The sequence below is a fragment of the Ceratotherium simum genome, chromosome 20, assembly GCF_057802395.1.
Source record: "Ceratotherium simum simum isolate JZ-2026a chromosome 20, ASM5780239v1, whole genome shotgun sequence".
Lineage (NCBI taxonomy): Eukaryota > Metazoa > Chordata > Mammalia > Perissodactyla > Rhinocerotidae > Ceratotherium > Ceratotherium simum.
In genome coordinates, this window is record NC_141919.1 from 56,057,781 (window position 1) to 56,084,289 (window position 26,509).

Below are 26,509 nucleotides of genomic sequence, written 5' to 3' on the forward strand. Positions count from 1 at the left end.
GTCTTCTAATAGTACTAATTGTTTTGCAGTGCAGTTTTACTTTTTTAAAAAAATATATAGTTTTTACTTTTAGGAATTTGGGTGGCCCATTTGCTTAGTCCATCCTCTCGACTTGATCTATCCAGGTCATTTTAAGATTTTGGGAAAACAAAAATGTAGCTCCTCTCTGTCAAATAATTTGCACCCCTGAGGTAGAATAATAAGAATTTAAAAAATAGGTATTATACAATTACCTAGTCTTTGACAGGCGCATTGTACATGTTATTCATTTTATTTGCACAAGAATTTGAAAGATAGGCACTATCATCCCCTTTGTACAGAAGAATAAACTTCAGTGAGAAACAGCAGTAACTCACTCGAGGTCCCCATATGCAGCAGTGCGGGCCTGGAACCCTGACCTGACTCTGACCTGCTCACTTGCAGATGAAGTAGGCCAAAGGAGACACCTAATTTGCCAGAGTAACTGTAATCAGAAGCCTCACAGCTCCCTTGCACATTTTCTTGTTATTGCTTCAAGGTTGGAAGTTACATAATTTCCAATGACATTAATATGTAACAGCTTTTTTTTGTTAACAATACTGTGTGTGTGAGCCTGGGGTGGGCGGGCAGAGAGATAAGGAGAGAGTTAAACAACATTAACTCAATTAGAGACATACCAGGAATGCACAGTCCTCTAACTTGGCAGCAATGGCATCTCTGTAGTCTGATAGAGCTCAAGTGGGATCATGCAGGCTAGTACGAACATTAAGATTTTTTTCATGCAAATAGTCTATGAAAACCCACATTTCTCAATCAAGCTCCACTTTTGTGCTTCCAGCTCTGCCTTCTCAGCCTACAGACTAATGCTTTCTTCCCCCCTGCTGCTGCTTTCCACTTTTCCTGTGATTTAGAAAAAATATTTCCCTTGGTAACCGTTTTCCCTGGTTACTCTCTTGGCTGATTTTCTGCACAAAGAACTGAAAGGCATTTATCCCCAAGGGAAGCAGTTATTTTAGATTTTACTAAGAAGTTGGTTAGCATTTCTCAACATTCCCTTCTGTCCTTTCTTTGTTTTAGAGAAAGCTCTGGTTTTGTTTCATTTTCAGCTGGAGACTTAAATGACACCAAGCAAAGCCTACTTAGTTTAGATTTCCAGGTAAAAAAGTTTTAAATTTTAAGTTTCTACTAAAGCATGTGGAATGGTTTTAATATTGGGATGTTTTATGTTGCAAATGTGTTTAACACTTGAGGAAATTAGCTCCTACTAATAGATTTTAAAAGTTTAAAGTGTGCATTATTCTGTTTTCATCCTGAAAAACAAGTATTTCAAATTTTATGGAATTGGGATTAAATATACTTTTATATGTTTAAATAGAATTACGTGCTCAATAGAGGTATAAGTTGGTTTGAAAATTTCATTTGTTCTCTATTTTTAAGTCCTAAAAGAACACAAGGGATTAATTAAAAATGTTTTTCATTTTAAACCTGTTGAGTGAAGTTAAAAGGGATAACAGACAACTCATGGCTTCATGTAGAAGTTTACATTCTAAATTTAATATTTTAAAAGCTTACTTAAGACAGCTGATGAAAAACTTTAAACGGAGGCAAAAAACCAGTAAGTTAATCAAGATTTACAGATGATATTTAATGTTGGGATAAACACAATAAGTGCCAGAGGGAAAAATTTACTTGATTAAAATAATACTTCCTGTGATTAGAGCGCCATAAAATTTTACTTCTAGAAACATATTCACTCAATTGCAAAGTTGCTTACTGAAGTAAATATTATATGCATTGTGAAATTCTATAAATCACTGAAAGTAACAAAGACCTATGCAGCAATTATAAAATTAGTACTGAAAGGCCATTCCATAAAAATTATTTAAACATTTCAATGAGACTATTTAGATTCTGATTTTGTTAAAATTAAGGTAGCTCTGTAAATTTATTTCTGTACATATCTATTTAGATTTCTGGATAAGTAATAAGTAAGCCAATTTGCGGGGGGAAACAGAGAAAGATGAAGGGAGATGGTTTCCAGGCCGGGATCCTGGGAGAGGGTAAGCTCAGACAATGCCTGCTGAGCGAGTTCTCACGGGAGCCTGAGACAACAGGGTGCCTGGGACCCTCACGGAGCTTATCTCCAGGGCCCTCGGGTCCAGGGCCTGACTCCTCATGACTCTTGCCCACCACGGGACGGAGAGTGTGTCCACATGACGTTGGGGCAAGAACATTTCTGTGGACGTGTTTTATGCAAGCATAGCATTTACACTCTCCCTCAGAGCCAACATCCCCTGCCACTCAGCAAGTCTACTTCACCCTGTCTCGCAGGCCAGCTGTTCTGGATTCACATGTGCATTCCCTGCTGCTGTTCCTTTCCCACATGTCAGCTGGCTCTCTGAACTGACTTTTTTGACTTCAGCTGCTTATCAGCTAAGGCATTTGCTCCTTTTTTACATTTTGCATGTTAGGTTTTCTAAAACTAAAGTATATTACAAAAAGTTGTTCTAATATAGTTTTATTTCAATGACCTACAGTAAAGGTTTTGAAATGACTCAGTAATTAATGCACATATATACTGAACAAAAGTTTGCATGCCAACATTAGCCAACATGAAGATACCTTAGAGGCTGCTATTTGTTGAGCTAGGAAAAGCGGTGGCAAGTCAGAATGTGATCCAAGTGCAACTAGAGGAGGATGATTCTGCTGGATGAAGTTGTAAAAAGAACTACTGCAATTCAAGAGGGTAAACTGAGCAGATATCACCCCTCTTCTCCTCTCACCAAGTCCCTAGAAATAATAGAAGATATATTAACAACATATACACATATGAATATATAGCTGCACTAGGAAATAAGAAGGGTTGTTCCTGGTGAGACAAACTGTGAGGAGTCCTTCAAAGACGGAGAAGACAAGAATGAATTTAAAGAGGGAAAATGGAACCTTGAATAGGTATGGGAGAGAACTGACTAAAAGAGAACCTGTCTGGAAAAGAAATAAGTCTTACAAAGAGATGAGAATCAGATTCAAGTTAAATTTCTCATCGGTAAAACTAGATATAAGAAACTAATGGAACAGTATCAAGTATTGGAAGAAAATGATTTTGATATCATAATTCTTTTTCTAACTAAACAGAATGAAATTTTCTGACATCTAAGAACTCAGAATTTTTACAACCCAAAACATTCTCTTAGAAAAAGAGGATATATTTCAGCAGGAAATAAAATTAATCTCGGGGAACTTCTGCTTCTGATAATGGCAGACTAGGTAATTCAGATGAATTGATCTGCTGAGAATAGTTAGACAAGACAGGAAAAATAACAGGGCCAATATTTCAGACAGGATGGAAACCTGAAGAGATTTGGAAGAGCTTTTCTTCTGGAGGCGTCTGTGGATCCAGAGGAGGTGGCTGAAAAGCTTAGTGTAGCTTTAAAACAGATTCAAGAGATGAGAGAGAAACCAAACTCGAGGAACAGGGCCAAGCAACCGGAAACGGTGGTGGGAAAAGTGATGCGGGTGAAATCACCAGGCTTTGGTTCAGACCTAAAGTGTAATTATTAACTGGATCTAGTGAAGCTCAGCTTTAAATCACTCAATCTGTGATTGGTAGTGCCCTTAACCTCATGCCTGGAGCAGAAGTAAATCCTTTTGGGATAAAGAATGTATCATCCTAGGCTTCAAAGTATTTTCATGATTTTTCATTTAACATCTGGCACTCAATCAGATGCCATCAGACATACAAAGAAACAGAACAACATGGCTAAAAATCTAAAGAAATAACAGACAATAGAAATAGACATATAGAGGGTCCAAAAAATGGAGTCTTCAGACACAGACTTTAAGACAAACATGATTCACATGTTCAAAAAAGTAAAAGACAAGACTAAAAATTTCAGTAGAGGGGCCGGCCCCATGACTTAGCGGTTAGGTGCGCGCGCTCCGCTACTGGCGGCCCGGGGTTCGGATCCCGGGTGCGCACTGATGCACTGCTTCTCCAGCCATGCTGAGGCTGCGTCCCACATACAGCAACTAGAAGGATGTGCAACTATGACATACAACTATCTACTGGGGCTTTGGGGGAAAAAAGGAGGAGGACTGGCAATAGATGTTAGCTCAGAGCTGGTCTCCCTCAGCAAAAAGAGGAGGATTAGCATGGATGTTAGCTCAGGGCTGATCTTCCTCACCAAAAAAAAAAAAAAAAAAAAATTTTTCAGTAGAGAATCAGAAACAATAAGAAGTCACTGAAAACTTGAAAACTAAAAAAATACAATAACAGAAACAAGAAAGTCAGTGGATGGATTTAAGTCAGAACCACAGCTGAAGAGATAATCAGTGCATTGGAAGATAGAAGAACAACCAGGATGAATCATGGAGTGACACAGGAGAAAAATACAAGGGACGGAAAGAGACATTAAAGACATATGAGAAGGCTCTCATACACGTGATTGTAGTTCTAAAAAGAAAGAGGAGAGAGAAGTGGGAAAGTATTATTTGAAGAGATAAGGGTTAAGAAGTTTCCAAAATTGATGAACATCAGACCATAGAGTCAAGAAGTGCTACAAATCCCAAACAGGATAAAAACAAGAAAATCATGTAAATGTACAACAGAGTAAGACAGCTGACAACCAAAGCCAAAGAGAACATCTTAAAAGCAGCCAGAAAAAAAGTTACTTTTAAAGGAGAAATAATTATTAGATTGACAGATGATTACTCAAGAGAAACTATGGAAACAAGACGACATTGGAATGAAATCTTCAAAATGCTGAAAGAAAACACCTGTCAACCTAGAATTCCATATCTAGCAAATACATCTTTTCAGAATGAACATAAAATATAAACATTTTCAGATCAACAAAAAAAGAATTGGTCATCAGTAGTCCTGCACTAAAGGAATTACTAAAAGGCGTCCTTTAATGAGAGAGAAAATAATCCTGATAGAAGATTGAGATGCAGGAAGGAATGAGAAGAAACAAAAAGGATATGGGGCCAGCCCGCTGGTGTAGTGGTTAAGTTCGCGTGTTCTGCTTCGGCAGCTTTGGTGGCCCGGGGTTTGCCGGTTCAGATTTTGGGTAGAAGAGCTACAACTCTACAACTATGATACACAACCATGTACTGGGGCTTTGGGGAGAAAAAAGAAAAAGAGGAAGATTGGCAACAGATTTTAGTGCAGGGCCAATCTTCCTCAAAAAAAAAAAAAAAGTTAGGCTCCTACCCTCCCATAGGAAACAGGTGTTGGCTGGAACAAACAATAAATTTAAAAAAAAGGATAAATGTTTAGGTAAATCTAAATCAGTGGTTCTCATCTGAGGACAGGATGATTCCCTCCATCTCCCTGGATACATCTAGTAATGTCTGGGGACATTTTTGGTTGCCATAACTGAGGGGAAGGTGCTAGTGACATCTACTGGGTAGAGATCATGTATGCTACTAAATATACAAAGGCCAGCACCCCGCAAAAAGAATTATATAACCCAAATGTTAATAGTGCTAAGGTTGAGACAGCCTGATCTGAATAAACTTTGAGTATTAAAAAATAGTAATAATAATCTTTTGAGGGTTTAACATATACAAAGAATTAGAATATATGACAAAAGCAGCAAATGTGCTGGGATGAGGTAACTGAAAAGTTGTCCTGGTTCTCATGTTGTCCAGGAAGAGGTGAATGTACTAATTTATATAAGACTTGATAAATCAAGGATGTATGTGGTAATCTATACAAAGAACAGAATAGCAAAAAGTATATAATTACTAATGGAATAATAAAAACTAAGCAATCAATTAGAAAGCAAGCAAGCAAGAATGAAAAATAAAACAACGCAGAACAGGCATGACAAACAGAAAGCAAATAGTCAGAAAATGGATTCGAACCCAAACATATCAAGTGTAAAATATAAATAGACTAAATGTTCCAATTAAAAGACAAAGATTGTTAGATTGCAGTAAAAAAACATGATATGCTAATAGAAAGTATACTGAAAATATAAGACTATAGAGGGGCTGGCCAGGTGGCATAGTAGTTAGGTTGGCATGTTCTGCTTTGGCGGCCTGGGGTTCGAGGTTTGGACCCTGGGCGTGGACCAATGTACCGCTTATCAAGCCATGCTGTGGCAGCGTCCCCTATAAAGTAGAGGCAGATGGGCACGGATGTTAGCCCAGGGCCAATCTTCCTCAGCAAAAAAAGGAGGATTGGCAACAGATGTTAGCTCAGGGCTAATCTTCCTCACAAAAAAAAAAAAAGAAAGAAAAGAGAGCTACTACATTATTAGATCAAGTGGATCTTATGACAAAAAGCACTACTAGAGATATAGAAAGTACCTAACGATAAAAACACTAGAAAGATACAATTCTAAATTTGTATATACCTATAACATAACCTCAAAATACATTAATAAACACGACCAAAGTTACTTATAAATATTAAACTACATCTAAAAATAAACCTAAGGGTTAATATAGTTCAAAAACAATGGAGACTCTATTATTAAATTACTTGTAAGTTAAAAATTAAAATTAAGAACACAAAAATACTTCCAGAAGATAATATACAAGAATGCTTTGAACAGTGAAAAATTAGAAAAAATTAAATATCCATCACCAAAAGGTTTGTTAAATAACTTTTAGAATGAAAACAGAGTATACAGACCAGATGGATTTATATACATTGGCATATGCGTCCCTATGTCCACAATTTATCACTGAATGGAAAGAAGGTTGCAGCACAATATATATCAAACAATTCCATTCATGTTTAAGTCAGTTTATATAAGTTTAGAAGGGGTCATGAAAGATATACTAAACTAGGGGCTGGGAAACTATGGCCCATGGGCCAAATCCTGTTTTTTAAACAAAGTGCCATTAGAACACAGTCATGCCCATCTGTTTACCTATCATCTATGGCTACTTTCAGGCTACAATTGCAAGGCTGAGTAGTTTCAATAGAAACTGTTGGCCTGCAAAGCCAAAAATATTTACTCTCTGGACCTTGAATAAAAAGTGTGCTTGCTCTTGTACTCAACTATGAATTATCGTTAAGGCAATTTGTCTTTTCTGCCTTATACATGTATGTATCATTTTGATTTTAAAAAATGTACTATTTTAATAAATTTAAATGCATTTTTAAAACACTGATAAAAAAGATGAAGAATTCAGGAGAGAGAAAATTGTGTGAACATGGCTTTGATCTTTAATTTCTCATGGGCCATCATGTGGACAACACATTGTAGCTGAACCCTCGGAAGACTTTTCTGACAGGGCTGTCTAAACATGGAATGTGAGGCCTGAGGAGATAAAGAATTCCCCATTACCAAAAAGTTCATGACTTCCACGATTCATTCAAAATCTGCGTTCTACACAGTGAAGCAGCATTACAAAAGATGCAGATTGCTAAGAAACAACAGCATCACCCAAGCACAACAGAAATACAACCTGAAAGCAGAATCAGAAATCAAGGAACGTGCAATTCTGACAACGTGAGCACACGCAGGAGACTCAGAAACAGATCAAAAGAAAAGACTGTCTGAGTTAGGTGAAAATCTTGGGAAAGAGATTACCACCTGGAAATGATGATTTGTTTATAATTAACCACTAAAAGACTCCATCTAGTTATAATTCAGTAGATTTTGCGTATAAGCAACGTGTGACTGTCTTGATTAAAAACCTTCAGTAACTCTATTTCTCTAAACCAGGGTTTCTCCATCTCGGCACTACTGACATCTTGGGCTGGCTAACCCTTTGTGGTGGCGGGCTGTTCTAGGCACTGTAAGATGTTTAGTAGTACCCCTGGCCACTACACACTAGAAGCCTGGTGTGCCCCTCCCAATTGTGATTACTGAAAACGTGTCTAGGCATTGCATACATAAAAATAAATCATAGATAGATGTATGATTCCAAATAGCCATCCCCTTACTCAGAACATCCAAGTGGTAGCCCTATCGAAATACAGTGGTGGAGACAACTAAAAATCAAAGTGTGCATACTTAAAGTGTACCTGTAAAACCAAGACCACAATCAAGAAAATAAATATATCCATCACCCTCAAAAGTTCCCTCGTGACCCGTGGTAATCTCCTCCACCTGGCCAACTGCCAAACCCTTGTCCCTGTCTTGAGGCAACCGCTGATATGCTTTCCCTATAGAAAAGTTTGCATTTTCTACAGTTTTATATAAATGGAATCATGTATGTGTCCTTTTACATAAAACTTCTTTTATTCAACATAGTTATTTTGAGATTCACCCATTGTGATTGCTAAGTAGTATTCCACTGTATGGATATATTATAATTTGTTTAGCTACTGATGGACATTTGGATGGCTTCCACTGTATGTCTAGTACAGAGAAAGCTGCTATGAACATCCATACACGAGTCTGTGTGTGGACATATGCTTTCATTTCTCTTGAGTAAATATCCAGGAGTAGAATGGCTAGGTAAACGACAGGTGCACATTTAACTTTTGAAGAAACTGCCAAACTGTTTTCCAAAAACGTTTATACTGTTTTACATTACCAACAGCATTGTATGAGAATTCTAGTTACTCCATATACTTGTCAATACTTGCTGGGGTCTGTCTTTTTAATTTAGCAATTTCAATAGGTATGTAGTGGTATCTCACTGAAGTTTTCATTTCCATTTCCCTAACGACTGATGACGTTGAACATCTTTTACGTGCTTATTTACCATTAGCGTATTTTCTTTGGTAAAGTGTGTTCAAAGCTTTGGACTATTTTAAAAATTGGGTTGTTTTTCTTCTTATGATAGAGTTGTAAGACTTCCTTATTCTTGATTCAAGTCCTTTGTTGAAAATACATTTTGCAAATCTTTTCCCAGTATGTGGCATGCTTTTTCATGTTCTTAACAGTGTTTTTTGAAGAGAAAAAGATCTCAATTTTGATGAAGTCCAATGTATTTTTAAAAATATTTCAAGCTTTTTACTGTCATATTTAAGAAATGTTTGCTAAACCTAAAGTCACCAAAATTTTTTTCCTATGTTTTTTTCTACAAGTTTTATACCTTTTGCTCTTACATTTATCTATGATCAAATTTTTTGCGTTGTATTTTGTTTTGTATGTGACTATGCAATTACCCCAGTACCCGGTGTTGAGAAGACCACTCTTCCTACATTAAATTGTTTTGATATCTCTGTTGAAAACCAACTGACCATATATATTTAGTCTCTTTCTGAATTCTCTATTCTGTTCCATTGATTTACCTATCTAGACCAACATCACACTATATTTATTTCTCGAGCTTTACAATAAGTATTGAAAGGTAGTGTTAGTCCTCCAAATTTGTTCTTCTTTTTTCCAAAGTTGCTTTGGCTATTCTAGGTTCTTTGCACTTCCATATAAATTTAGAATCACCGTGTCAATTAAAAAAGAAGCCGTCTAGAATTTTGATTGGCTTTGTGACAAATCTATAGATTAATTTGGGGAGAAGTGAGAATTTAAAACTGAGTCAACCTGACCCATATACACAGTTTATATCTCCATTCATATAGGTCTTCTTTATCTCAGCAATGCTTTACAGTTTCCAGGGCAGCCATCTTGTACATCTTTTGTCAGAAGGATAATTTAGTATTTGACATTTTTATGCTATTGTAAATGGTGTTGTATTTTTAACTTCATTTCCTAATTGTTGTTAGGATATAAAAATAACCTTTTTTTTTTTTTTTTGTGAGGAAGATCAGCCCTGAGCTAACATTCGTGCTAATCCTCCTCTTTTTGCTGAGGAAGACCTGCTCTGAGCTAACATCTACTGCCAATCCTCCTCCTTTTTTTTTTTCCCCCTCAAAGCCCCAGTAGATAGTTGTATGTCATAGCTGCACATCCTTCTAGTTGCTGTATGTGGGACACGGCCTCAGCATGGCCGGAGAAGTGGTGCGTCTGTGCGCGCCCGGAATCCGAACCCGGGTCGCCAGTAGTGGAGCGCGTGCACTTAACCTCTAAGCCACTGGGCCGGCCCTCTAATGTTTTTTAAATCAATATTTGAAACAGGAAAGTAGAAATTTTGGATGATAACTGTAGATTTGTCTATTTCTTCTGGAAGCTCTATCAGATTCTGCTTCACGTATTTTGAAACTGTACTATTCAGTGTATAAAGGTTTAGGATTGTTGTATCTTCTAAAGAATAGATCCCTTTATCACTACGCAATGGCTCTCTTTATGCTTGATGATATTCTTCTTCATGTTATATTAACATAGCCATTCCACTTTTCTTTTGATTAGCGTTACGATGGCATATATTTTTTCATTCTTTTGATTTTAACCTATTTGTAACTTCATATTTCGCATGAGTTTCTTATAGGCAGCATATAGTAGAGTCTCTGCCTTTTAATTGTGGCATTTAATCAATTTACATTTAATATGATCTATATATAACATGTTTTGGATTACTATTTTATTATTCTTATTTTAGTATTCCACTTTATCTCCTTTATTGCCCTATTCACTGTAACTCTTTTTTTGTTTAGTGGTTACCTCAGGGCTCACAGTCTGCATATTTAAGTCATTACAGTTTACCTTCAAGTGTCATCACTCCACTTTGCTTACAGTATAAGAACCTCACAGCAGCGTATGTACATTTTCTCCTTCCTCCTTTAGGCTTCTGTTGTCATACATTTTACTTCTACTTATGTTATAAACCCCAAAATACAGTATTATATTAATTAACACAACTGTTAAACAGTTGACTGTATTAACAACTATCTTTTAAAGAGATTTAAAAGTAAGAAAGAATATTTATCTACATATTTGCCATTTCCTGTGGTCTTTGTGTAGGTCCACAATTCCATCTGATATAATTTTCCTTCTACCTTACCATTTTTCGTAGCGCAATTCTGCTGGAGATGAATTCCTTCAGCTTTTCTACGTCTGAATAAGTCTTTATTTTGCCTGTATTTCTGTGGCAGCCGCCACAGCATGACAAGTGACAGACAGGTGGTGTGGTTCCCTGACCAGGACATGAACCTAGGCCATAGCCGTGAGAGTGCTGAATCTTAACCACTAGACCCCCAGGGCTGGCATAACTGATGTTTGTTTACTCATATGGTGCAATCACACCTCCTCTCCCTGACAAAGAAAATTATAAAGCTAGAGAACAAAAGAACAAAATAGAAGAGCTGGAAAAATGGGTTGCGGATGATGTTACTCACAGAATGACTTGGCAGATAGGTGGAAAGAAATCTCCCGAGTAACCTCTGAAAACCTACAACAGAGTGGTCCAGAGAGGGGTCGGCAAACTACAGCCCGGGGGCCAAGTCTGACCCGCAGCCTCTTTTTGTAAAAAGAGTTTGATGGGCACAAGCCACACCCATTTGTGTACATACTGTCCGCTTTTGCACTACAAGGGCCAAGTGGAGTAGTTATGACAGAGAACATGTGGCCTATAAAGCCTGAAATATTTACTATCTGGTCCTTTATAGAAAATGTTTGCTCATGGCTGGTCTAGAGATAAAGATAAGATGTTAAAAGTTCTTTGACTCTGATAGAAAAAGTCTAAATTCTGATTTGGCAGTAATACTACAGCATATAGCCCATACATCATATGTGTTATTTCTCAAAGACGCTGCTGAGGCACACAGGCAATTACAAGCCAATTTTCAGAGGTAAAATTTAGTCACCACTAACTCCGAAATACTGTTTCATTCTCATTCTAGGAACTGGATGGTGAAAAAGCAAGCATGAAGTTTGCAGGTTTGTTTTGTTTTCTTCTGCTTATCATTTTTCAAATCGACTTTGCACAAAATGAAGAAACTCCTAGGAAGCAGAGGAGGAAGATGTATTATAGAAGATTGAGGAAAAGTTCCTCACCCACCCACAGATCCAGCAGACATCTTGGAATTCAGCAAACAAGGGTGGTTCCACCAGCAGCAATACTCCCCTTGGTTAACTTGGATTACAGCACAGAGGAAAAGTTTGAATCCTTTTTAAGTTTTCTTGGAGCAGAATCAAGCTATAATGTGTTACCAGGTAAGAAAACAGACAAGAGAGAGAACCTCCATGAAGCTAATTTTCAAAAAAATTCAAGTTATTATAGTATATTTTGGTTTAATCTACAAAGATAAATTTTGAAGTAATTTTAAAAATCACTTACAGAATGTATTTATAATACAAAATTATTGGAAAACAAAAAAATAGTTATCCTACAACTATAAGACCATAGTTATTATTTTGGTTTATTTATTTCTAGTCTGTTTACTATGCCATGTATTTTATATAGTTGTAATCATAATATAGATAACATACATATAAATTTGTGAACTGCTTTTTCATTTATCATGATAGGTCATCTAGAATATAGAAATAAACTATTCAGATGATTCTATGAACACATGGCTATTAAATATTTTCAAACAAAAATTTTTCAACCAAAAATGGAGTTAAGCCACTGAATTTCTTTGATATAAACTACTAAATTTTTAAAGGTTGAAAAGATTAGAAATTTTGCCAAAGATTTCAACTAGGCATTTTTAAAAACTAGTATTTAATGGTCCACGTTTTCCAAGTTTGGAACAAAAAAGTAATTATGGTATACATATGTTAATTATTACATGAAACTTTCAAAAGACAAAAGAAAATATCACCACACGACATTCTGTGGTTAATACTCTTCATACATTGTCTCCAGAAAACCAAATGTTTCTAAATGATGTTATTTCCACAAGGTTAACAGAAATAACATACAATTACCATGAAAATAGACAATTTAGGTCACATTTACAGCACGCTGGGGAGAAGAAAGTGTCTGGAGGCAGGGAAATCTACTCAAAAGATATGATAATAATAGTGTAGCCATAATTGCTAAAGAAATATGAGGTCAAATTCCCTAGTTAAGTGGAAAGATATCCAAGCTATAATGCTAGAAAATAAACAAGTTAAAAGTAGTATGCATGACGTGATCTCAAATCTGTTTAAAAAATATGCAATATAGGGTAATATGCATTAAAAAAGTATGGAAGGTATAACATAACACCCAACATTTTAACCATTTTAAAGTGTACAATTCAGGGGCATTTAGTACATTCACAGTGTTGTACAACCATCACCACTATCTAGTTCCTGAACATTTTCTTCACTCCACAATGAAAATTTTATAAGTTTTATAAGGAAACTATGTATTAAGCAGTCACTTCCCATTTTCCTCTACCCTCAGCCCTTGGCAGTCACTAATCATTATGTCTCTATGAATTTGCCTATTCTGGATATTTCATATAAAAGGAGTCATATAATATGTGGCCTTTTGTGTCTGCTTCTTTCACTTGGCATAATGTTTTCAAGGTTCATTCATGTTGTAGTGTTTATCAGTACTTCATTCCTTTTTATGGCTGTATAATATTCCATTGTCTGGATATGCCACATTGTGTTTATCTATTCATCTGTTGATGGACATGTGGGTTGTTTCCACCTTTCGGCTACTGTGAATATTGCAGCTATGAACATTTGTGTACAAGCTTCTATTTGAACTCCTGTTTTCAATTCTCTTGGGTTTATATCTAGGAGTGGAATATGGGGTACCTAAGAGCTGGGCCATGTGGTAATTCTATGTTTAATTTATTGAGGAACCACCAAATGTTTTCCACAGAGGCTACACCATTTTATATACCCACCAGCAATGTACAAGGATTCCAGTTTCTCCACATCCTTGCCAATATTTGTTATTCCATTTTTTAAAATATAGCCACTTTTGTGGATGTGAAGTGTTATCTCATTGTGGTTTAATTTGTATTTCCCTAATGACTAATGATGCTGAGTGTCTTTTCATGAGCTTGTTGTCCATTGTATATCTTCTTTGGAGAAATGTCTATTTAAATCCTTTGCCCATTTTTTAACTGGGTTGTTCATCTTTCTGTTGTTGAGTTATAAAAGTTCTTTATGTATATTCTGGACATTAGACTTGTCCCAGATATGAATGCAAATATTTTCTCCCATTGTGTACACTGTCCTTTCACTTTCGTGACAATGTCCTTTAATGTATCAAATTTTTAATTTTGATGAGGTCCAATTGACCGTATTTTTATCTTTTGTTGCTTGCGCTTTGGGAGTCATTTCTAAAACTCCACTGCCAAATCCAAGGTCATGGAGATTTACACCTACGTTTTCTTCTATGAGTTTTATAGTTTTAGCTCTTATATTTAGGTTTTTGATCCACTTTGAGTTAATTTTTGGTTTTAGTGTGAGGTAGGGAATCTAAGGTCATTCTTTTGCATGTGGATATCGAGTTGTCCCAGCACCATTTGTTGGAGACCATTTTTCCCCCACTGAATGCTCTTGGCACACTTGTCAAAAATCAATTGGCCATCGATGTATGGGTTTATTTCTGGACTCTCAATATTCCAGTGGCCTACGTGTTTATCCTTATGCCAGCACCAGACTGGCAGAAGCTGATAATTGCAGCTTTGTAGTAAATTTTGAGATCTGGAAGTGTGAGTCCTCCAATTTTGTTCTTTTTTCCCAAGACTTTTTGGCTATTTGGGGCCCCTTGTAATTCTATATGCTTTTAAGGATCAACTTTTCCATTTCTGCAAAAAAGGCTGTACTTTTATAATCAGGAAAAAATTCATATGTATCTATTTTTTTCCAGGGGAGGAACTGGGTGGGTGGGATTAGTCTACCATAGTATCCAAATGAGATGGGTAGGAACTGAACTGGCTGACACAGCAGTGAGGGAAAGGAGGGGACAAATGTGAGAGCTCATTTGGGGGTGGAATTTGGGGACAGTGGCTCATCAGATGGAGGAGAGTTATCAGGAATGACACTAGGCTCTGAAGGAAAACATCCCCTCTAATATTCAAATCGGCTGTCTAAGGGACTGCTTAGCTGACACACTTATCCACATATTTACAACCCTGTATATAGAGAAAGCAATGTACTAACAACCACTGCATTGTGCACTTTAAAACGGTGACAATTATGGTATGTGAATTATATTTCAATAACACAGTACTCCTGAAAAAAGAGATAGTTGCAACATCTTGTTAAGAAGTCACCATCAGAAGCACCACAGAAGCATGCTGTCTGGTTTCACCTTCCTATCTGTACAGCAGGAAGGGTTGGGTGTGGGCTCCTCAGTAGTGCTGTTCCTGTTCTCTGGCACATGACAGAAGTATACCACCTTGTTTCCTCTGAAGTTAGGTGTAGCCATACAATTTGCTTTGGTCAATGTAATTAGACACTTTTAGAGCTCACGTGTGATTTGCAACCTCACATTCCCATGGCTGTAGCCGTCAGGGCAGCCTGCTTAGAGATGAAGCCTGTTGTTTCTCACTGGGAGACTACAATGAGCAGAGCCCCTGTGTACCCACATTGGACATGCAGCATGAATAAGAAATAGCTGAAATTTAGGGGTTGTTTGTGGCTGTTGTATAACTTAGCCACCCTGACAGACACAGGATGGATGTGCAATTCACAGAGTCAAGTTGCCATGAGGAGGTCACTCTCAGAGCCTAAGTGAGAGGCATGAGCAGAGCAGGTGAGAAGTGCTACAGAGGTTACATCGCAAGGTACTGTCACCCTATGCATGAACGCACATAGAATGCGATTCTTGTATGGTTCTGCCAACCTGACTTCACACTGTGCTCACTTCCATTCACAGGTGCTGGTAACCACACAAGGATTTTAAATGTGCTCTTGTTCTCTTCTAGGAAAGAAGGGACACTGTTTGGTAAATGGGATGACCATGTACAACCAAGCTGTATGGTCTCCTGAGCCCTGCACCACCTGCCTCTGCGCGAATGGGAGAGTGCTTTGTGATGAAACCATGTGCCACCCTCAGACTTGCCCCCAAACCGTGACACCTGAAGGAGAATGCTGCCCAGTCTGCTCTCATGCCGGTATAAAGATTTAGCCAAAGCAAAATATCACATGTGATTTAGCCTTTAACTTCCATTTGTTTTTATTTTGTCACTACCTTAAGTTTTAAATTAATGATAAACTAGTCATCAGGGTACTTAAAATATTGGCACAATGATGACTAACGTAGAAATTATTTGGGAAAGTGTATGGTAGTGGACAGAAATAAAAGATCTTGGCTTTATAGTTCTAGCTCTATCAGAATGAGTAAACGGACCAGATCACATTCTACCTTTGCCTCTCAGCTTTAGAGATGTAGTGACGGAATTTACACAGACAACAGTTCCCGAAGTCTTAGTATGCGTGAAGAGCTTTCCCTAGTTCCTTACGTGCATTATCTCATTTGTTCCGACTCAATTTGGGAATAGTTATCACCCCAAGTGAAGATGAAGAACTCATGGTGCACAAAGGAGGAGTGGTTTATGTCCAGATAGAACAAAGCCCCATTCTGCAGCCTATTTGCAGCCATTACTGCTCGGCTAATCCCAGGGAAATAAAGGAGTGTGGCCCGGGAGCAGCAGCTTTCTCCGTGGCACTACTGTGCGCACGAAGATCAGGCTACGGGGTTTTGTTGGCTGTTCACTGTCCCTAGTCCTATGAGGCTCATACCTGATGGAGCAGAGGACCCTCGGGAGGGAAGCCCAGGTCTCCTCCAAGAACAGCCTACCCAATGCCTTGTGAAATCAACAAACGTGTTAAATAATTTGATGGGAAGGAACAGGGACATTTTCTCTTGTCTATGATCAAGATAGATTGTTTCCATGCACACAGGATAATCACAGGGTAGGTGTCTACAAAAGCCTCCTGCCAGAAAGAACTTTAGAATATTTAGGAACTATATTTTGGTTAATACCACCAGTTATTTACTAAGTTATTGTGACTTTAAAAAAATGTTAGAAAATAAAAGTGTTTAATGAAACTGACTCCTTGGGGGTGAAACACAACATTTATAAAGGCAAGATTCAGGAAATTCTCGGACATTTTTCAAAGGACTTGGAATATTCTTGAAATGCTGTGGTTATTTTGGAAAAATAAACTTGGATATACAGGAAGGAGTTTAAATGTTTCAATATGATAGCTTTAGTTTCCTTTTGCTAATTTTTTCCTCTTCTCCTTTTGCATGTTCTGCCAGAGATGTGAAAAAAATAACTCACAGACTTTATAATATATACTGAATTGAAATCTCAAGTAATTCGTTCAAATAATTATATTTTATCAGTTCTTTCTTGGGGTGACTTATGTATTAAATACTATTAAATAAAATCAGAAAGATGATTAAGTAAATTTATATATTTTGATGGGAGAAAATCTATGCACTGAGCTCACGCCTCCCTAGAACTCTTCACTCAGAGGGTGGTGAGTCTGAAGTCTGGTCTTTGTCATGTCTCCCCACTTTACCCAAAGACAGTAACAGCTAAATGCACATGGAGATGAACTTTCCACTGTCATCTATTCTGCTCCCATCATCGTTGAATAATAAAAGTACTCTTGAACATATGTCTAGGTTAAAACACCACCATTTAAGTCCAGGACATCATCTTTCTTTTTAGTTGAAATATAAGTTTAATCCCTTGTACAAAATGAAGCTATGCCTTTCATTCCCTTCCTTCTCTTTCTCTTCTGACAGAGTTTAGTGAAAGTTACTTTGTCTCTTTATTTTTAAAATTTAATATTCATTGATTTACATTTAGGTACTTTTAGAACTTTTTAACTAATCTTTTTTTTTTTACAGATTTAGTGGGAAAAGATTTGGACAAAATTTTAAATACCTCTGGGGAACAAAAATGCAGTTAAAATAACCCTGACTTAATTTGAATTATTTTTCCACTCTGCTATTATTAGAGAAGCATAACTATGAGAAAAACTCTTTTCTAAAATTCATTCATAAATAAAAAAGGATAGCTGTATGTGTCCTTAGAGGAAAGTATGCATTCTGCCCACACCACGTTTCCCTGCTGCTGGAATCCAAGTGTCTTTGTATTTTATGAGTGGCTTTGTGAACAAGAGAAAAAAGAGTTTGGGTGGAAAAAAAGAGGTTAGGCTTTTGAACCAGAAGTTTTGGATTCAAATGCTGGTTGCACCACTTATTACTTAAATAACTGTAAGCATTTACCTAAATTCTCTACAGTTCAGTCAGGACGTCTTCTATAAGTCTCAAGCAGTAAAAATGATTTAACTAGGGAGTCTGGGAGGGAAACAGAGGAGAACTGTCTATAATTCTGAATTTCAGAGCATGCTTTTAGGCCCATGGAGCTGAAAGAAAATTGGACAAAAATAATAAATCTATAAACAAAAGTTGATTTCACTACCATAAGCGAGTAAAATATACATCTGTTCCACTTTTTTATATCTGATAGTGTACAACTTCTTAGGTTATCAATAAGCCCAATTAACTGTACAGTATCTATTATAAAGGTGTCACATCTGATATACTGCCATCTCACAACAGGACTGCTTACCATGTTGCATCATGTGGCAATATTATTCCCTCTTTAGTCACCAGGTAGCATGATACTTTAGTAAAAATAAATACTAAGGCCCACAGGCAAAACAAAAATTGTCTATAACAGCTCTTACAAAATAGAAATAAAAGTTACTATTAAAACTACTCAAGCAAAAATTTCAAGATGCATTTCATGTTTAAACTGCACTCAAATACCTAGAGGGAATAATATTTACTAACCTCATTTTCACTATGCTTTTTCCTTTGATTAATATCACAACTTGCCCCTGCCGTCTCCTCCTTGCGTGGTCCGTAGCCTCCTATTCGCTGCTCAGTGGCATAGCATTAAATGATAGAACTGAATTTTCTGGTGATTCTTCAGAACAAAGAGAACCTACCAATTTACTTCATGAGCAACTGCCACCTCTTCGGGTGGAAATGGGCCAAGCATTGAGAAAAGAGGAACTTCAATTTGAGGAGGATGCAGAAGAAACTAAAGACGATGAAGATAGGGAGCAAAAGAAAATGAGCCCTGGACCTGGAGATCGGGGGAGACTTCCCAACGAGGGGCAGAGCAGAGATGGGGGAGCACCGAGACCTGGAGAGGAGGGGAGGTGGGCCCATCCACATGGACACCCAGAGAGGGAGGAGGAAGAGGAGGACGAGGATGAGGAGGAGCAGGAGGAGGAGGAGGACGATGACACTGTCAGGGGAGACATGTTCAGGACGCCCTCTCGACGCCCAGTCCCTGCTCCTCCCAGGGGCAGGCCACCTCTGCCAAGCAGGTGCTCTCTGTCCTACAGGACCATCAGCTGCATCAGCGCCACCCTCACACAGATACCGCCGCTGACAGCGCCAGAGATAACAAGCCTGGAGCTCATTGGTAAGAGATGCTCATGTCTGTTTTATTTTGTGCTTTAAAAGTAAATAACTCTCATTGCCCCATAAATGTTATGTTTTTAATTTTATAATATAAATTGACCCCAAACAGACTAGTTTCACCATCTTCAAACATATAAACTTTGCAGAAGAGATAGGTGTTTATGCAGAATAGCATAGTTAGGTATAAAGCAAACCTCTCCAAATCAAATCATGATCTCCCAATGACTTTTTTCTAAAGTCAGCTTTGGGGCCGGCCCTGTGGCTTGGTGGTTAAGTGCGCGCGCTGCAATGCTGGTGGCCCGGGTTCGGATCCCGGGTGCGCATCGGGGCACCACTTCTCCGTCCATCCTGAGGCCGAGTCCCACATACAGCAACTAGAAGGATGTGCAGCTATGACATACGACTATCTACTGGGGCTTTGGGGGGAAAAAATAAAATAAATAAAATCTTTAAAGTCAGCTTTACAGGGCCGGCCCCGTGGCTTAGCGGTTAAGTGCACGCGCTCCACTGCTGGCGGCCCGGGTTCGGATCCCAGGTGCGCACCGACGCACCGCTTCTCCGGCCATGCTGAGGCCGCGTCCCACATACAGCAACTAGAAGGCTGTGCAACTATGACATACAACTATCTACTGGGGCTTTGGGGGAAAAAATAAATAAAATAAAAAAATAAAATAAAGTCAGCTTTACTGAGGTATAATTTCTATACAGTAAAACTTATTTTGAGCATGTTATTCTGAGTGTTGACAGATGCATAGTCATGTCATCACCACCACAATCAAGACCCCCAAATTGTCTCATGTCCCTCCTTTCAGCAGCCCTGGCCACCACTGGTGTTCTCGGCCTCCAGTTTTCCCTGTTGCGTATGTCACAGAAATGGAATCACGCGGCACGTGGCCTTTTCAATTGGGCTTCTTCCCTTATCGCAATGCTTCTGAGGGCCATCCAGCTTGCTGTGTTTATCAGCAGCTTGCTCCTCCTTACTGCTGAGTGGTGCACCACTGTCTGGATGGACTGCAGGTAGCAGCTGGGCTATTTCCAGTTTGGGGTGATTATGCGTACAGTTGCTATCAACATCCACATACAGATGTTTGTGTGGACCTAAGTTTTCTTTTCCCTAGGGTACATACCCAGGAGTGGGACTGCTGAGTAGTACAGTAAATGCATGTTTAACTTCATAAGAAACCTCCAAACAGTTCCCTAAAGTGGCTGTGACATTCCTGCCAACAATGTCGGAGAGGTCCCGCTACTCTGCATCCTGTCAGCTGTTTTTTCCCTCATTGTAGCCATTCTGATGGGCATGGAGTGTCCATATATTTACCTATGTTCTTTACAGGGCCACCTGGAAGGGCTCTGAGTAGAGGAATGGCAGGACCGGGTGTGTGTGTGAGGCTGGCTGGTGGGGAGATGGGGTCAGTGGACGAGCCCAGGCATTCATCTGGGTGACAAGGCCCACGCTGGGGATGGCCCTGAAGATGCAGGGGTGAAAGAATCTGAATGGGGTTTCAGACATGTCTTGGGGGAAATTGCAGAAATAAACTACCACAGAAATAACAAATGGCCACGTAAATAAATACTCAATAGACGAAGTCTGACATCTTTGTTCAGGAGGGCTAGTCTGCAATAGGGCACCACCAGCGTCAGTGGCCTTCCTGACACCACGTTCAAATGTCCTCCTAAGGAACTCGTCTCCTGCCCAGGGACTCCTGCTCCAGCAATGCCCCTCCTCCCACCACCTGCATGTCAGGTGTGCACTGCTGTAAGAAAATCCCGTTTGTGCAAGTCCAAAGTCTTATGAAAGATGGATGACCCGTGCTCAGCTATACTATCTTGGTTTTACAAGAGGGTCACCACGTGGTTTTCATAGTACTCACTACTTCTGGCAAGCTCGTTTTCCGGGTTTAAAATCATCGACTGCTGTACTTAACTAAATGTCAAAACAAAACCCCATAAATTTAAGGCACATAAGAGCTTCTGTAGATTGAAGTCACAGAAGTAAAACATTAGATCTGAGGCAATCTGAGAAATTATCTCCCCAAGCTTCTTATTTAGAGAAGGAAACTGATGCTCAGAGAAAGCAGGTGATATGCCCAAGATTTCACTGATAAAAATAGTATCATATTTCTGGTTCAGGGTCTAGGAAAAGTCAATGAGAAAATATGAACAACAATAAAAATCAGTTTCTATATAACCTTCCAGAAACACATCTTTGTTGTAAATGCATAATGCTAACGGAATTGTCTAGCAAACAACATTCTGGCTGTTTTAAGCAGCTTCATCTGAAACATGATGTAGGAGAGCGTGACAAGTCCTCAGCATGAAAATTCTGATTACGTGAATTGTCTAGTCCCAGTCTCATTATTTTTCTAAACATACATTTTCTTACGTAATATATACTCTGTTCTTGTTACAAGTACTGCTTTCTCCTCTAGATAAAGCTCACTTTTGCTCTCTATGCATGTGCACGCGTACATGTATGTATATGTATGTGTATTCATTTATATGTGTGCATGTACGTATAGGCACATAGGCCTAAAACACAACTGCTGTGTGTCCTAGGAAATTCTATCACCTCCATTCCGGATGAAGCATTCAATGGATTACCGAATTTGGAAAGGCTTGATCTGAGCAAAAATAATATCACCTCTTCAGGCATAGGCCCAAAAGCATTCAAGGTAAACACGTGCTCTGATTTGTGGGTTACGATCCACTTGGATGCTTTCCCACAACTGGTACTGCCAGTGGGGGGAGGTGGGGAGGGAGGAAAACGTGTTGAATGGCATTTTCTCCCAAAAAAGTTTCCTCTCCGAAGTCCCTAAATTGTATTCAAGCTCTGTCTTGAATATAGTCTATTGTTTTACAGGTTTCTGGCTGGTTTTTCTATGCTTCCCCCTTAGAGCAGCAACAGCATCAATGACAACACTAAGGTTTTGAATTTATGGAGTGGTTTCTTCCCAAGTAGCTGAAAGCTACTTACAATATGGTCTCTCAATACATGAGATATTTCTGAGAACAAAGGAGAGCTTATCTGGGGAACTCTGTGAACATCTTCAGGTCAGCAAGATAGAGCTTCCCTTTTTTTGTGCCGTGGGCAAAATCAGGTGAAGAATATGTTAGCAGGAGGGGGTTCTGGAAAAACAGATGGGCTCAGATGAATATGAGCAAGGGGATAGATTGGGGAAAGAAAGAAGACAGCAAACAGCAGAGAATAAACCTTTGAAAGAACTCAGATTTGACTAAAAATTTTTCTAAAAGAGAGAAAAGAAGAAAGGATCAAGGAATTTCAGAGAAACAAAGGCATAAGCAAGAAAGGAGGGGTTTGTGTGTGTAAATAAATACTCAAAAATGTGTGCACTTTAAGAAGCCCAAGTAAAACACACTACACCCAACTAGGTCAAACATTATCCCCTTGGACAGTCTTCTGTCCGCTCTTTGGACACACTGCTGGCCTCCTGTATGCTTAGGTACGGGTTCTCATTCAGATTCTAGGCTGGCAGATGAGACCGCTCCAGACACGGCATCCACATTCACGTCAGACTGGAGTCCTGCTCACGCTAGCCATCCTTCTGATAGAACAACAGCTGGGACTCGTGCATTTCCTGCATTTGATCAAAAAGGAAGACACTGCAAGAAATTCCCTCCTTCCCTTGCTTTGGGATTCTCTGTCCCATTTAAAAACTGCTGAAATCGCCTCTGAGCACCGCTGCAGTGAGTCACTCCGTGGTCACTGCCACCTGCCAGACTGCAGCCCTCTTTTAGCAGTGCAGGCTGGGAGGCCAACGAGCAGGCACTACAAACATGGAAATGTACTTTCCAGACAGGCAGAAGTGTTTGGGTCCCGTAAAGGAATAGCTTGTGATATTTGTAACACTTCATTTTGAAGAATTTCCACAATAATTAGTGCCATTTTATAACTCTGTTTCTACTTAGTGTAGGTAGAAAACTGAGGTTTACAAATACATTAAAAGGATTCAAATTGCTGTCTTAGGGGCTGGCCCAGTGGCGTAGTGGTCAAGTTCGCCTGCTCCGCTTTGGCAGCCCAGGGTTTGCAGGTTCGGATCCCAGGCGTCGACCTACACCACTAGTCAAGGCATGCTGTGGTGGGCATCCCACATACAAAGTGGAGGAAGACCGGCACAGATGTTAGCTCAGGGGTAATCTTCCTCAAGCCAAAAAAGAGGAAGACTGGCAAAAGATGTTAGCTCAGGGCGAATCTTCCTCACCAAAAAAAAAAAAAAAAAAAAAATTGCTGTCTTAATTGTTAGCAACCATGACAGAAGATCACTGCAAGATTTAACTAATTTTGTGTCTATTGCTGAGAAGGTAAAAACCTAAGATCTTGAAAAATCTGACTGGTCCAGTGGTGACAGGACTTTCTCTTGCTTACTAAAGCTGCAATATAAATACGGGTGGGTGGGATACACAATCACCAAGTGTACTTCACTGAAAATGCCTGGGAACAAACGCTATTAACAGGATCCACTTCTACTTGGCAGGAGGATGTGGGGACTCCTGTCTAAGCCTGAGGTAGTAAGTGCAGGTTTTTGAGACTGTAGTTAACTACTGCAAATTGACTGTTAAATGAGAGACTGCACATGTTTATCTGTGACCAGGTAAAAAAGTAATTTTGAGATTTGCCTTTTAAGCTTCTGAACAAGTTAATGCGCCTGAATATGGATGGAAACAATCTGGTCGAGATTCCTTCAGAACTACCATCCACATTAGAAGAACTTAAAATCAACGAGAACAATCTTCAGGCCATCGATGAAGAAAGTTTATCAGGTATTTCTCATTTGGTTTTATGACATGTGTCCTTATACTCTTTCTTCTGTAGTTGTGTGGAAGTTTTATTTGCAGTATTGCCAAATGAATCGCTGGTGAAGTGTTTTGGGTCACTTTACCATTTAAGTTGATATAACTTATTTTAACTATTGACTGGTGAAACTTTTTAAAAAGTATTTTAATTGCCTGATGTCTTAAAAAAGTACTCCAACTATAAATAAACTCTCAATGATTTCAGGTCCTCATCATTAGCAATACAATAACTGAACTACAAATCTTAATACCTCAAGAGTCACACGAACACTCCCACAGGGCCCTGTGTTTGTACCCACCTTTTGGCGGTATCAGTGGTGATAATGCAGTATCATCGCTTGTTAACTGGTCTCCTTTATCACCCCCAGATGCTCGATACACCCCACCCCCAACTCCTGCCACCTCCACACATTTTGCTGTTTTAAGGTGGCATGTGAGAATTATGTATAAAATACGAGTGTGTGGGCAGTCCCTGTGAGGCCAAGGGGCCACCCTACAACCAAGTACAGAAGCTTCAGCACAGACGCTACAGCAGTCACTTTGGGTGACAGTCTTGTTCACCAGAGGGCTGCTCTGGCACTTCTGGCACGTGTGGGTCAGTGAGGCCCACAGGCCCACAGAGCAAGATGGACAATGTGTCCGGGGGTGTGGCTGCCACGACAGCCTGGCTTTCCAAGGGACGGGCTTGAGTGAAGGTGTCCACGTTCCGTACATTTGCTACAGCTGGAACTTTCTGTGGTTGTTTCCAGGCTGAGCTGGATAAATGAAGTTGTCACATTGTGAATTCTGCATAAAAGAGGCAGTTATTACATTTGGCTTTTCATGAATTCTAATGTCTTTGATTGATTACATGCTTAAGACAAAGGTTGCCTAATTTTTCTTTTTATCTTCCTAACAGTCTAGTGTAGCTCTTGAGGTATAGTGCTCAACACTTTTTATTTGATTTAAAATATATTCATTATGTTAATGTTGATAATTCAAGCCTTTAAAGGAATAAAACAATTCAATTACTTCCTTTCATTCCCAAAAAACTTCATAGGAACAAACACTTCTGGTGATGGGAAAAAAATAATAATGAGAACTGCCAAATCTGAGGATTAGAGTTACAGAAATACTCTATTTCCAGATGGATTACAGAGTACACATGAAAACCTTTAATAAATACAAGTTTTGATGGGCTTTGTCATATGGAAAAGACATTAGAAAGGTCAATTTCTTAACTGCCAGGTGAAACAGACCAAAGGAGCACTTAATTGAGAACAAGCGTACTAACTGGTCGTCCATCAACTACATGTAAGATCACGTTTCTAGCTCTGTTATCAAATGACACATTATAAAATATAAGTCCTTATTTGGAAGGTGCTCTTACATATTCCTGCAATTGCTTCTCCACACGCTCATGCACAAATGTTTCCACATTCCCAGAGAGTGGACTGTGGTCCAGGGCAACTGGCCTTCTGTTGGCTCCCCTGCCATCTCCACAGTCCAAGCACCAAGGAGGCCTCCGCCCAGTGCAGGTGGCCAGTGAGGAGGCTCTCTGCTGTCATCTTGCCCAGAGAGCCCTCTGTACCCTCTGTGTGGGCTGAGGGCTCCTCTTCTGTTTGGGTTGCATTCTTAGTCACGCTCCAATGCCAGCCCCTTGGGTGCTAGGTTCTTAGCTCTGCTCCAGTGCCAGCCTCTTGGGTGCTGGATTCTTAGCCCTGCACCAGTGCTGGCTCCTCAGGTGCTGGCCCCTTGGGTGCTGGGTTCTTAGTCTTGCTCCAGTGCTGGCACCTCGGGTGCTGGGTTCTTAGCCCCATTCCAGCCAGCCCCTCGGGTGCTGGGTTCTCTCTTGACTGCTGGAGCCTCTGTGGACAGTCAGGCTGGCTGGCAGTGAGCAGGGAGAGCCTGAGCACAGGCTACCACCAGTGCTGTGCTGCTCTCTGGGTGGAAGCCCCCGGCCTGACCATCAGTGGCCTGCTCCTCTCCTGTTATATCTCATGGCAGGTCTTCACTCATGACCTTTCCAGTTACATACAGTTCCAGAGAAGTGGGGAGAAGGGCGCTCTGGGGAAAGAAGCAGTACATGCAAAGGCGTGAAGAAACAAAACGATTTGGGTGCTTTGGGAATGGCATGCAGTTCTGTGGAGCTGGGATGCAGAGTGTGATGCGGGGAGATGCAGGGTGTGATGCAGGGAGAGCAGGAGATGGCGTGAAAAGGCAGGCAGGAAGTGGACAGCGAGAGCTGCACAGGCTACGCCGAGACGCTGGGAGTGTATCCAGGAGCCACTGGGAGACTTGCAGACCCACAGCGAGAAAAGGAAGGTCTTATAATTGAGGGAAAGGGTATCAAGGCAGAAGGGAGGGATAGCAGGAGAAAACTGGACATGCTTAAAAATGCTCCTGTCTTCATTAATCACGGAAACAAACTAAAACCTATGATCACATTGGCCCCTCTGGCAACAACTGTGCAAGGTTATGCGCTCGGAATAACTACAAGATCATGTTCTCATGCACGCGTGTCCATGTCCATAACCTGTCATGTCGCTCCCCACCCCACAGCGGGAAGGAC

The 26,509-nt window shown here is 39.6% G+C and overlaps 2 protein-coding genes across 4 annotated transcripts in view; one reads left to right on the forward strand and one right to left on the reverse strand.

The window, feature by feature from the left end:
* CENPP (centromere protein P) overlaps positions 1–26,509 on the reverse strand; it is a 211,349-nt gene that overhangs the window by 41,595 nt on the left and 143,245 nt on the right. The window lies entirely within an intron of this gene.
* The window catches only part of ECM2 (extracellular matrix protein 2), a 48,550-nt gene that overhangs the window by 11,993 nt on the left and 10,048 nt on the right, over positions 1–26,509 (forward strand). Inside the window, exons 2-6 of the mRNA XM_087444836.1 lie at positions 11,630–11,942; positions 15,614–15,802; positions 18,581–19,147; positions 21,703–21,818; positions 23,790–23,925. Of these exons, the coding sequence (XP_087300962.1) occupies positions 11,654–11,942; positions 15,614–15,802; positions 18,581–19,147; positions 21,703–21,818; positions 23,790–23,925 (1,297 nt within the window). The 5' untranslated portion in view covers positions 11,630–11,653. The remainder of the gene's footprint in view (positions 1–11,629; positions 11,943–15,613; positions 15,803–18,580; positions 19,148–21,702; positions 21,819–23,789; positions 23,926–26,509) is intronic.